Genomic DNA, 12,901 nt, shown 5'->3' with positions numbered 1-12,901 from the left:
GTATGTCTCCCTATTGTTGTCATCAAAACATCTTTGGACAGTTTGTAAGAGTATGTGTCCCTACCGTCATCATCAAGATCATCAGCAGCCTTCGTGCAGTTTGTAAGAGTATGTGTCCTTACCATCATCATCAAGACACCTTAGGACAGTTTGTAAGAGTATGTCTCCTTATTGTTGTCATCAAGACACCTTAGGACAGTTTGTAAGAGAATGCCTATCTACCGCTGTCATCAAGACACCTTAGGAAAGTTTGCAAGAGAATGTCTCCCTACCGTTGTCATCAAGACACCTTAGGAACGTTTGTAAGAGAATGTCTCCCTACCGTTGTCATCAAGACACCTTAGGAAAGTTTGTAAGAGAATGTCTCCCTACCGTTGTCATCAAGACACCTTAGGAAAGTTTGTAAGAGAATGTCTCCCTACCGTTGTCATCAAGACACCTTAGGAAAGTTTGTAAGAGAATGTCTCCCTACCGCTGTCATCAAGACACCTTAGGAAAGTTTGTAAGAGAATGTCTCCCTATTGTTGTCATCAAGACACCTTAGGACAGTTTGTAAGAGAATGTCTCCCTACTGTTGTCATCAAGACACCTTAGGAAAGTTTGTAAGACTATGTCTCCCTATTGTTGTCATCAAGACACCTTAGGAAAGTTTGTAAGACTATGTCTCCCTATTGTTGTCATCAAGATGCCTTAGTATAGTTTGAAAGATGATTAAAATAAACCTAATTCACAAATCATGCATTCTGCAGATGTTTTGTCATACCAAATTCTAGTTAGATTATGAAGCAAAAATTAATTGATAAATTTTTTATCTATATTTTATTCTGAAGTTAATATAATATGATTTCAATAAAATAATGGCTTGTTCAAGTAATGTCATGAATATCACAAGGACTGGGCAAATACATTTTTATTCCTTTTGGCTGACTTGTTTGAAATTGACGACTCATCCTCAGTTAACATTCATATCCTTTGTACTTTCCAGCAATGGAAGTTTTGCCAAGCTCTCATGGGAAAAACAGGGCGAGAATCAATGATGAGGAGAATATCCAAGTTTGATCCAAAAGATTGTTCCGTTGATATAGCTCACAAATCTAAATCTATGATAGAGAATTTCTCCATGGGACAGATTAGAGATGTTAGTGCAGGAGCTGCAACTTTTTATGGATGGGTAAGCTTTTAGTTGTTTTTTTAAATAACTCTACTAAAAGTAAGAAAGGGCTTTCTCTGTATTACTTAGGCAGAAATTTGTTATATTCATAACTCATAAGATCACAAATAATTGTCTTCAACATTGGGGAAAAGTAGTTACATTAAAATCACAATGCATTTATGTTTTCTTTTTTCATTTGTTCACAAAGCAGAATTATCACAATCTGTATTAAGAATATCACTCGATTAAACGAGACATAAACCAGGATGTTGTAGAGAATATTTCTGTAAGAGAAGTTGCTGCATAATACCAAAGACCATAAGGTATTTGTACATTGTAAGGAATATATGAAATAAAAATGACCTGTGACCACATATGAAGTTTAACTTTTAAGTTTGGAAACTTTGCAGGAGGTTCAAATATTCCTCCTTTTTATTAAATGACCACTGTTATCAAGTCATGTGCAGTGACACAAATATTTTCATTACTTCTCGCAAGATCAATTTTTTTTAGCTCACTTAGATGAAACTTATTTATATATTGTCTGTATACTCACTTATAAGTTGAGCCTAGCTGCAAACTGCATTAACCCAGATCTGCTGGTGCTTAATACACTGGCAGATCTGGATCTGTGCAGGTTGCTAGGCATAACCATTAAAACAAACAACATAGACAGTGATCTGTATAATGTCGACATGGTTTGCAACTTTGTGTCATTGATAAACACTGTAGATAAATCCCAAGGAAAGTGCACATGTATTGTTACAACAAACCTTATTCTTGTAGGTTACTTGGTGTAATTTCTATTTCAAGGTTTTAATCGAGCCCAAATTCCTTTTCTCTCTCACTCCATATTTCTTTGTGGTTTGTCCATTATGCATGAGAGGGGAGGGGGGAAGAGAAAGCAGAAAGGATTGCAATGAAAATGTGTTCCATATTAAATTCATTTAGAAAACAGGGATTATTAATAATTTGTATCACTATTTTCATATGTCACTAATGATTAATATGTGGAAAATGATCTTTGATCTAGAATCAACTGCACACGGTCACAAGAATGTTTTTATATGCATATTATTGTGCCATGGGTGGATCACAATTTGATATACTGCTACCAATAGTATTGGGATATGTACTAACACATTAAATGCCATGTTATTTTTAATATATATATATATATATATATATATATATATATATATATATATATATATATATATATATATATATATATATATATATATATATATATATATATATATATATATATATAAAGAATACAAATCATATGGTGAATAACAATGTTTCAAGTGCTCTGGATCCGCCAAGGGATCACATGTGTCGGGGATTAATTAAGATAAATGCAATAAACTGACAACGAACAGTGCAAAACTAGTATCTAGCTAGCCTAAGTGCTTTCGACTCTTTAATGAGTCTTTTTCAAAGGCAAATACAAAACATAGACAAGACAAACTAATAAAACAGAAAAAATGGTTATGTTTGTGAAATTTTACATGGCTGTTTCTACAGGAATTCAACCTTTTAACTTTATTGTGTTTCAACAGGAATTCAATCTTTTAACTTTATCATATATATATAAGTCCTCATTATTATTATTATTTTTATTATTATTATTATTGATGAAAACATAATTGTATCAGTTTATACAATTCCTTTCTCTCTCCAGCGAGAGTGAGAGAATGAGAGAGAGAAATGTCTTTCTTGTCTCCAGCAATGGAAGAGAGAGAGAATCAAGGTACAACGAGGATGAATACTACAAACACTTACTCTGGATGTTTAGTCTCTTACTTTAAATTCATAACTTCATAACTGTTATAGCTTCATCAATGTTATTTTTTTAAATGAATTAAGCCAGTTCATACTGTTATTTAGTTTCAGTATAATAAATACATTTATTGAGGCTAAATATTAACAAGTGTACCGGGGTAATTCTTGCTTTCTGACACAGCAATTAATCAAAGTGATCAGCAGTTTTCTCTGATCTTTTGAAACAGGAATGATTTCACCAACTTTGGTGGGCTCAATATTGTTTTTTTCTTTCAATGTGGACTGTGAAAGACTCCTGCATTTAATCAGCAATGGAACTGTATGCAAATCTCCAAGAATACTTTTCCTCTCACATATTGAAAACACCGTTTCTTACAAGTGATACAGCCAGTAAAGGTTTACAACTTAAAAAGTATACAAGCTTTAAATAGCAGTGCATTGTATTTAGATTATCTGTCCATGGCACACAGCTATTGTGATAGTAAGTCATCCACTTTGCTGCTACTTTTTCCATTCACACATGAACACCTTTTAAGCTGAGACTTTCAAACTGTATGAATTAAAACTGGCATTTACAGGTAAAACCCATTATAATGCGATGCTCAGGGTCCAAGTGAGATTGCGTTAACAAATTTTTTGAGAAACTTCCCTATAGAATATTTGCATTGAAATTTCAATGTCATCAGTTTTAACTAACCTCTTGATTATATATCAATTGTTTTGTTTGCCGGGTTTCATCAGACATCATATATACTTCAGTTTTGAATTGTATACATGCTAATATCGTGGAAACGGTACACAGTGAAGTGATGGCAACATTAAACACAGTACATGGATTAAAAATCCGCTAGGGATACGAATAATCAGCTTTTCTGAGAACATGTAATTAGGACATTAAAAAGAGAGGTCACCTTAAATTAAAAAATGTGAGCCATGCTGCCATCACGTTATAAGCAGAATTGTATTATAACAAATTGCGTTATAATGCGTTTTACCTGTATATTGAATTTTTTTTGGCATTTAATTCAAGTAGTCTGGTATGTGCATCTTTTTTTCAATATTTGACACATGACATTATCTGAGGTCTGCAAGTCCATGGCTATTATACTGATGATGATAGAGGTTTTAGTATTAAAGACAAATGCAAATAAACTTTTCGCCAGAATTGCAAGTTAACAGTGATCTTGGTACATGATGCTATCTATAAGCCATTTATGTACCTGTTTATTTATGAATAAAAAAGGGGGTGTGGGAGGTAATAGTTCCCAGCTGCCTTTGAGAAATCAAAGGCTCTAGTGGCTGAGCGAGATCGTTTCAGAGGGAGGAATCTGAAAACAGTGGCCTCTGATGTATGTTGCATTTTAAAGTGTTTGTAGCAAATAATTAAAATGGTTGTTAATCCATCAGCAAATAGTCAGAGATCTGCAGAGCTAAGGTAACCTCAGACATACACACAAACACCATGTTGTTCAAGGTGTTTGGCTGAGTTCAGACTATACTTAAGGGACTCCAGATATTCCCATGAAAACATAAACAAAATAATTACTTTTTTCACAGAAGGCATGTTTACATAAACAAAATGTGCAGTTTTCATTGTTTTCATTGTGCACCAAAAATTACAAAGTTTGAACACTCTGAACTGCATTCATTTCCATCTTTCTTATGATATTGACTTTGTAAATATACATTCACCAAATGATAAATATTGTTCAAAATTTGTGGTAGCATTATCAGACCCCACTGACCCATAGACTGCGTCCAAGTCAAAATGGTTTAGTTTGGAATGTAGCTTTTGGAGCACCCTCTACATTCTATTTAAACATTTTAAATGATTGCTGTGTAAGTTCTCTGCTGGAAAGAAGTCTCAATGCCATGTTGATTTAAATGGGAGACTTAAAGGAATTAACTCTCTTTCCTAATTTGATACAAGTTGTACCATCTTACAGAAAATACATGGTTATATATGACTGATGTTGGCCAATCAGAGTTCAGGAATTTAGAATGAGAGAGACCACAAGAATAAGTTTCTAGTCATGATTGTACCCTCTATGGGCTCAAGGATGTAGAATAAGACCATTATGTCATCCTACATGTCATAAGGGTGACTAAAAGAGACAGGAGCCGCAGTAACTGAGTTAATTATTAGCCTGCCAGTCTAACTCATGACAAAAAGTATGTGGGTTTGAATCCAAGAATCAGATCATCCCAGATTGGTTACAGTGGCATATCTTTAATACTCTTGACTCCAACTACATTGGTATAAAATAACCTGCTTGTGTTGCTGTGCCATAGAACATCAAAGCAAAGCAAACTTCTTTACAGACTGTATTTCAAGTGGAACATTTTAGGTATTTCATGGCACTGTTATGTTTCATTTGCACAATGGAATTTCTTATCAGTATAACATTCAAAATGGCATTGTAGTCATAATATTAAAAGTGTCTTGTAAAGCTGATGCACATTTTGTATGTAATATCAGCTACCAGCAATATGAGTATTTATAAAAGTTATTATATTCACCAAATCACCATTAAGTGGTCTATATTCATGAATAATAATAGTATGGATCGTAATGTATTTGTTGCTTAGATTTTTGCATATCATATATGTTAGGCCTATCTCAAGTCCGTATCATTACGAAAACGTACCTGCATCTTTTTACAAACTTGGATGATTATTTATCACATTATCTGTGTCACAATTTATTATGTTTTTATAAAATGTATTTTGACAATGGATCATTGGTATACAGATGTGGTTTTAATTACTCTTTTAGTAAAATATTTTCTGTCCGGTTCTGGCTGGCTTGCTTATGGCTGGCTGCTGTAGGTAGGCAGCAGGTAGAAGTTTGTATTTAAGGTTTAGGTTATATGCCAATGAGGAACTGTGCATTTCAGTATCATATATGTGTTATTTATAAACACTTTCCAACCATTCAAGGGGTTTTAACACACTTTTTACTTATTTATATTACAATTTATATTGAAAGCCATGATATTAAAGTTCTTATGTTGCTCTATGAGCTCCGAGTTTTAAAATCTTTTTTTTAATTTAATGCCAACATTTTTATTGCTTTTAGTTGATGCAAACTATTTTTAAGTCCATCTCTCCATCATTCCTAAGTTTAGTTTTGAATTATGTTAGATGAATGTTTCAGGTACTCTCAGTTATAGATTTTGTATTTTAGTGTGTGGATCCATCTTGGAGGCAACTTAACTGCTGCCAAAATAGGCCACTATGATCAACATTTCATGCTTCATCCAACACTTCCTTTGTATCATCAACATTAACTTTATTTGTCATATTATTTGTAGTCCCTGGGTATGATAGAGGAAGTAGAATCTACAGGAGGATCAGGAAAACCATCAGCTTCCCATAAAGCTCCTTCTGGGAAAAAGAGCAGAAAAAAGTAGGTAGTGGAACAGATGATTGGATAATTCAAAGAGAAGACTGAGGATAAGAGATTTACAAGGCATACTTTGTAAAGGATAAATTTTTTTGTGATTATGTATAGTTGTTTTCACTTCTCTATGTTAGAAAATATAAACAAATCAAAACTTTATTCTCCCTTTGTGAGTTTATATAGTTTGATTAGTATTATGTGAATGCTGTTCAAGTATCAAATTTTTAATCATTCTTACATACATCTCAATTTATCAACATCAGCATCCAAAAGGAATTTTTTTCTTCATATTACTGCTGAAGGTGAACTTTCACATATTTGAATTGTTCGACATGCATGTTAGAAATCTCACACTTTACATGACTGTTGTTGATTCTAACTGTAAATATCTGTTACGTTAATTTTATTATAACACCCACTAAAACGTCAACTTTTTGTGCTTTGGGAAGGACAAACAAAATTTATAAGATCTATGAACATGAGTTTAACTCTGCTGGCATGTATATTGTGACAGAATATGTTACAATGAAAAACAAAATCTTTCTGCAAATTGCTACAGCATTGTCTTCATCTCTGAAAATGGCATCATTGAAGAGTATCTGAGTTGTTTCTGTTTAAATCCTTACAATTTTTATCAAGAATTTAACTAAAAGATTTAAACTACTTGAAAACTTTAAAGCACTGTTATGGGTTATGTATATGTAAATCAGGTCTGTTTGACTTAAACAGAAAAGATAAAAGCTCCAACCTTTTAAGACCCTTATTCAATGCATTATACACAGACGGTAATATGCATGAAATGAGTAAAATGCATACTATCGTATTTGCTCGTAGGTGCTGGGATGACTCAGATTTACATACTGTTGAACCAATACAATTCAACGAGTCATGTCATGATCAATTTTTTGGGTAAATGTTTCTTTGCAAAGTTTGTATCATGTGTGTGGTTTGATTATATATGCTAAAACTGCGTCCTTACATGTACAACGATGACAAGATAGTACAAAACAGATGTATTTATATTATTCCATCGTATTTGTGCTATACCTAACTATGTGACAGAGAGTATTTTGAAATTAAAAACAGAAACATGAACAATTACATGCATGTAGAACAATAATATTCAGACTAAAATATAATTTACCATATTTTACAGACACAAAATATACCGCAATATGCATAATTTGTTCAGTGACATCATTCCTAGGATTGACCAATCATAAGTCAATATTGTCTCATGAGATGAGGTGATTTACTTGGTATTTGTCTGTATAGCTTCTCTAACTTCAGTGATATATAATTCTGAAGCATCTCTGGCATTTGTTTATTGGTTTTTGTTTGTTTGTTAAAACTATATCATGAAAATCATTAAAATGTTTACCTTTTTTGATTTTTATGAACTTTATCTCAAATCATTCAGAAATTCATGGGCTTAGAATTTTAACATACACTAATAGATAAGGTCAAGTAGACTGAATATTTTAATCTAATGTAATGGGTTTTTATGTTATCTAAATATACTTAACTCATATTCTGCTTTATTTGCTTCACATAATGTCTCATATGATTGTGCAAAGATGTGGTTCTTTAACACCTTTCAACTTTTATTGATAACTGTATCACTTTAAAAATCTTTACAAGAGGACTGTTAAAGTATACCATCTCTCTCAAGTCACCTTTGTTTGTTCTAGCATAAAAATACTAAAGGATACTAAAAACATCTTGTCAATTGGTCATTTGAAATCATGTCCTGTACTGTCTAAATTGTTCATTTTGTCAATTGGTCATTTGAAATCATGTCCTGTACTGTCCACATTGTGTCATTTTGTCAATTGGTCATTTGAAATGATGTCCTGTACTGTCTAAATTGTGTCATTTTGTCAATTGGTAAGTTGAAATCATGTCCTGTACTGTCTAAATTGTGTCATTATTTGGATTTATTACATGTGGTCTGCATAAAAAGTTTTATTTTGTACACTTCTAAAATTAAATATATTTGACCAAGTAACATATGGTTCCTTAAGATATGTTATGAAGTTATGAACCTGCATCATATCTTTTGATTTATGTTTTAAAAAAAATGTAAAAAGAGAACCAGTTTTGCTATTGACCTAGCTGTGTATGTCAGTGTTATGTTGTCGTACCTTGTAACCGAGGTTTAAATTTGTGTGTCAATAAAGAATGCATCATATTCACTCTGTGTATATATTCCAAAGAACCACAATGGCCCTGTGGTTAGTAGATGCACAACTGAAAGAGTGTAGGTTTGAATCCTACCATCAGATTAGACTTGGTCATTGGCTGTGGTGTGTCCTTGGGCAAGGGACTTTACTCCAATTGCCTCAGCACAAAATCACCTACTTAAGTTGCTGTACCATTATATATATATATATATATATATATATATATATATATATATATATATATATATATATATATATATATATATATACATATATACATATATATATATATATATATATATATATATATATATATATATATATATATATATATATATATATATATATATATATATATATATATATATAAACATCAAGTTCATTTTAGAAATTTTATTTTGTTGTGTGTTCTTGGGAGTGGACTATCAGAATAAAAAGCTGTTAGTATAAATTATTTACATATCTTTTCCGTATTTTCAGATATTGAGATCATTCTACCTAACAACTCCGTCCGTTTATTATTTGTGCTACTTGTCATGAGTATTTTGCCTTTCATTAAAATAACTTTACTCTGCAGATCTGTGATATTCTATTTCAAACTTTTTAACTTATCACATTTTTTTATATTCATAGGCTTATTGGGACACTCGTATATTTTGAACTATTCTTAGTCTAATTTTCTTGCTGTACAATTCAGTATATGAGAAAATTGTGAGAAACGTTGATGTAACCAAATTTGTGCAAGTATCAAAATTTCAAAAGAAATACACCAGTGTATTTGTTTATTCTGTAAAGTAAAGCTATATTAGTGAGACTTATTCATCTAATAACATTGTCCAAAAACAATCTTTCTGTAATTGAAAATTCTGTGTTAAAATTTGGGAAATGAATAATTTCTGCATTTTGAATCACAAATATTTTCTGCAGATCCATAATAACAAAGAAATCAAAAACATCAAGGCATTTTTTTTTACTTAGATTACACTTTTATTTTGAATCATTTAAAATTAATACTTTATAAATGTTCACATTTTAATAAAATATTTTACTTCGCTTTATTGTTGTAAAGTGTTTAATTTGAATCCATCTTTGCTCTGATACAAAGGTTGATCTAGAGAACTGCTTTACTTATATATGGAAGCATGAGATGAAATAACCACTATGGTGAAAGGATAATTAAGAATTATACCTACTTATGTGTATATGTGAGTATGTATGCATTAATTGACCTTCATTGTGTCTTTTCTCCTTAGACACTTAAAGTTATTACCGTATGTGGTTTGAAGTCTGGAAACTGAACTAGAATCATTTGTATTCTTTGCAATGTAATTTTTATTATACTGTGTGAGGTTGGTAGGTTTCACACACAATAATAATAATAAGAATAACAATAAAGTCTTTATTTAATGAGGGTAAATCATTTGGTTCAATAGAACTTATCTCCCTTGAGGCCCTCTAGAAATAACAGTAGAAAGTTTTATTTATATATATATATATATATATATATATATATATATATATATATATATATATATATATATATATATATATATCACCCCAGGCAACCATTTCAAGTTGATGGATTTTCAGAATCATGGCTATTCTAGTCTTCTAGTTTGCTGATGTCTCTAAATCTGTATTTAAATGCAAATTTATATCCCATTACTTGCTGTCAGCTGATACTTTTAGAGTGGATGGATCAGATGGCTGCAAAGGGAGGAGGATGTCATCATGACAAATAAAACTGATTATATGGTTACCTTTTCTATCATGTTGATCAGTATTATCATTATTTCCTGTAAACACATCCAACTTTTGTGCCCTTTTCATCATATTAATGTAGTTCCATGTAGGTAGGTATATTATACCTATAGTATTGAATATATTAAGAGAAGAAAGCTAACTTAAAGGTATTTGTAACCCATGTATTTCCATTTGTAACCCATGTATTTCCATTTGTAACCCATGTATTTCTATTTGTAACCCATGTATTTCCATTTCAATCCACTTTTAAAATTCATTATGTTGCAGTTGATGTAATCTTTTGCATTTAATACAATCATAATCATTTTTAAATTGAATATATATATATATATATATAGAGAGAGAGAGAGAGAGAGAGAGAGAGATCGTGCCACACCCTATTTGGATGCAACCATATTTATGACACAGTCATAAACTCAGTTCTTGAGAGAGAATGCATCTCTTAACGACATCATAGCCACAACATTTGTTAACATTTATCAACATAGAGTTGTGCAAACAGCAAAAATTTGTAGAAAATCATATAATTATCAGTTGTGAAGTTAAATAATAATATTCCATTTCATTATTTCTCTTGTTTTGAATCAGAAGCCCTCATTCAAATCATTATTAGCTTTTCTGATTGGGCATCATAATAAGCATTCAGTCTGCTACTCGACATGTGTTAGCCACATGACTCAAAGCTGATTGTATCACGGTACCAATTGTTTTTCAATAGACCTTATTGCTAATGTTTGGTGAAATAACTTTCTGTCCTAATCCAGCATGTTCATCATACACTGTCATTGAGAACAAAGTTATAATGTCAGTATGATGAACACAAAACCAGATATTCCATTGCAGAAAGATAACTCTGCTAGAACTGGATAAGGGTATAGTGTTTGGTGAAATAACTTTCTGTCCTAATCCAGCATGTTCATCATACACTGTCATTGAGAACAAAGTTATAATGTCAATATGATGAACACAAAACCAGATATTCCATTGCAGAAAGATAACTCTGCTAGAACTGGATAAGGGTATAATGTTTGGTGAAATAACTTTCTGTCCTAATCCAGCATGTTCATCATACACTGTCATTGAGAACAAAGTTATAATGTCAGTATGATGAACACAAAACCAGATATTCCATTGCAGAAAGATAACTCTGCTAGAAGTGAATAAGGGTAAGAGTTATCTAGTCACAACATACACATTTTCAGTCATGTGTACCACATTTTTCAAAAATCATACAAAATACAAAATATGATCTAGATAGGAATTAACATAATGAATTTGACAAGGACATAAACAGGTACTCCACTGCATTTAAGAGAGATAATTGTGCTAGAACTAAACAAGGAAAAGAGTTATCCAGTGGCAAATTATCCAAAAATAAATGTCTTACATCACGTAATTCATATTCCCTAGAATGCCAGTGTAACAGCCAATTGTTTTCCCCCTGCTGAAAATTTCCCTGAGGAAAGAATCAGCTAGCTGGTTATTTCCCTATGAAAGAATTGGCTAGCTGATTCTTTCCCCCTCTAGTTATTTCTTTCCCCCGACAATAAGTTAGTTTTTCCCCTCTAGTTATTTCTTACCCCTCACCCAAAAAACCAATTAGTTTCTTTTCATTAATGGACTCTTTAGTAATAAGCATAATTCCCACATGTGAAATATCATACATGTAATGGGTCATTTTAACAAAGAAGAGAGGGACAGAATCAGCTAGCTAATTCTCCCCTACAACCAAATACTTTCTTTTCATTGGTGGGCTCTATGGTAATACAGCATACAAGTGAAATGTCATACATATATAGGGTCACTTAACAAATAAAGGGGGGAGGCAGAATCAGCTATCCAATTCTTTCCCCACTGCAAGCATTTATTTTCTTTTCATTAATGGACTCTTTCCTAATCTGCTTAAGGCCCACCTGTGAAATATAATACATGTAATAGTTCACTTAACAAAATATATCTCACATAACTCTACATTAGAATGGTCATCTGCAAGGTTTTGTAAATAAACTCCAGACTGAGTGAAAGTATCCAAGGGAAAGGATGCTGGGTACCTCAGCCAATCTGTTTAACTTCTTTGGAATCTGATCCGCTAGCACTATACACATAAATGTCTGTTGGTTATAGTGATGCTGCACTCATAATCTCAGTGTCTGTTTACTCCATATTACTGCTCTGTAAATACTTATTTACATTGTTACTGATGTAATTGATAAGCTCTTTAGTAAACATTGAGGAGCGCATATGCCTGACAATACTATTATAGCAAATGTTGTAGCTCTCTTTGCTTACTCAAAAATTGCAAAGCTTATAGCTCTAAACATACAAGTACCTTCACCTTGTACAATTTCCAATATTGTTGGGGCTAAGGATGTCTTATATACATTAAAATTTGGTTGCTTCATAAAGGTGATTTGAATTTTCATGCAACTGTCTTTGCATTGTTTTTCTGTAGATGAAATGAAGATATTTTGATTGTTTTTGTTTTCCTTGTGTCCCTGGGATGGCAATCTTTTCAATTGTTGACTTGTTTGTCTTTTAAGAACTATAGGTGGATTACCATTACTTCTGTTACTTATTGTTAAAGGAGTTGAAGTCTAATTATGTCTTTTG

General features: G+C 31.9%; 1 protein-coding gene across 5 annotated transcripts in view; it reads left to right on the top strand.

Annotated features, from left to right (window-relative positions):
• LOC149808578 (uncharacterized) overlaps positions 1-8,804 on the top strand; it is a 69,192-nt gene extending 60,388 nt beyond the window's left edge. For all 5 annotated transcript variants that reach the window (XM_089979462.1, XM_089979471.1, XM_089979479.1 and 2 more), the window contains 2 exons: positions 986-1,171; positions 6,256-8,804. In XM_089979462.1, the coding sequence (XP_089835588.1) occupies positions 986-1,171; positions 6,256-6,354 (285 nt within the window). In that variant the 3' untranslated portion in view covers positions 6,355-8,804. The remainder of the gene's footprint in view (positions 1-985; positions 1,172-6,255) is intronic.
• Positions 8,805-12,901: the final 4,097 nt, after the last annotated feature.

This window comes from Sinohyriopsis cumingii, chromosome 1 (assembly GCF_028554795.1).
Source record: "Sinohyriopsis cumingii isolate HCF-2022 chromosome 1, ASM2855479v2, whole genome shotgun sequence".
NCBI lineage: Eukaryota > Metazoa > Mollusca > Bivalvia > Unionida > Unionidae > Sinohyriopsis > Sinohyriopsis cumingii.
Note: the sequence above shows the minus strand (reverse complement) of the source record. Positions and strands in the feature narration are given on the sequence as shown.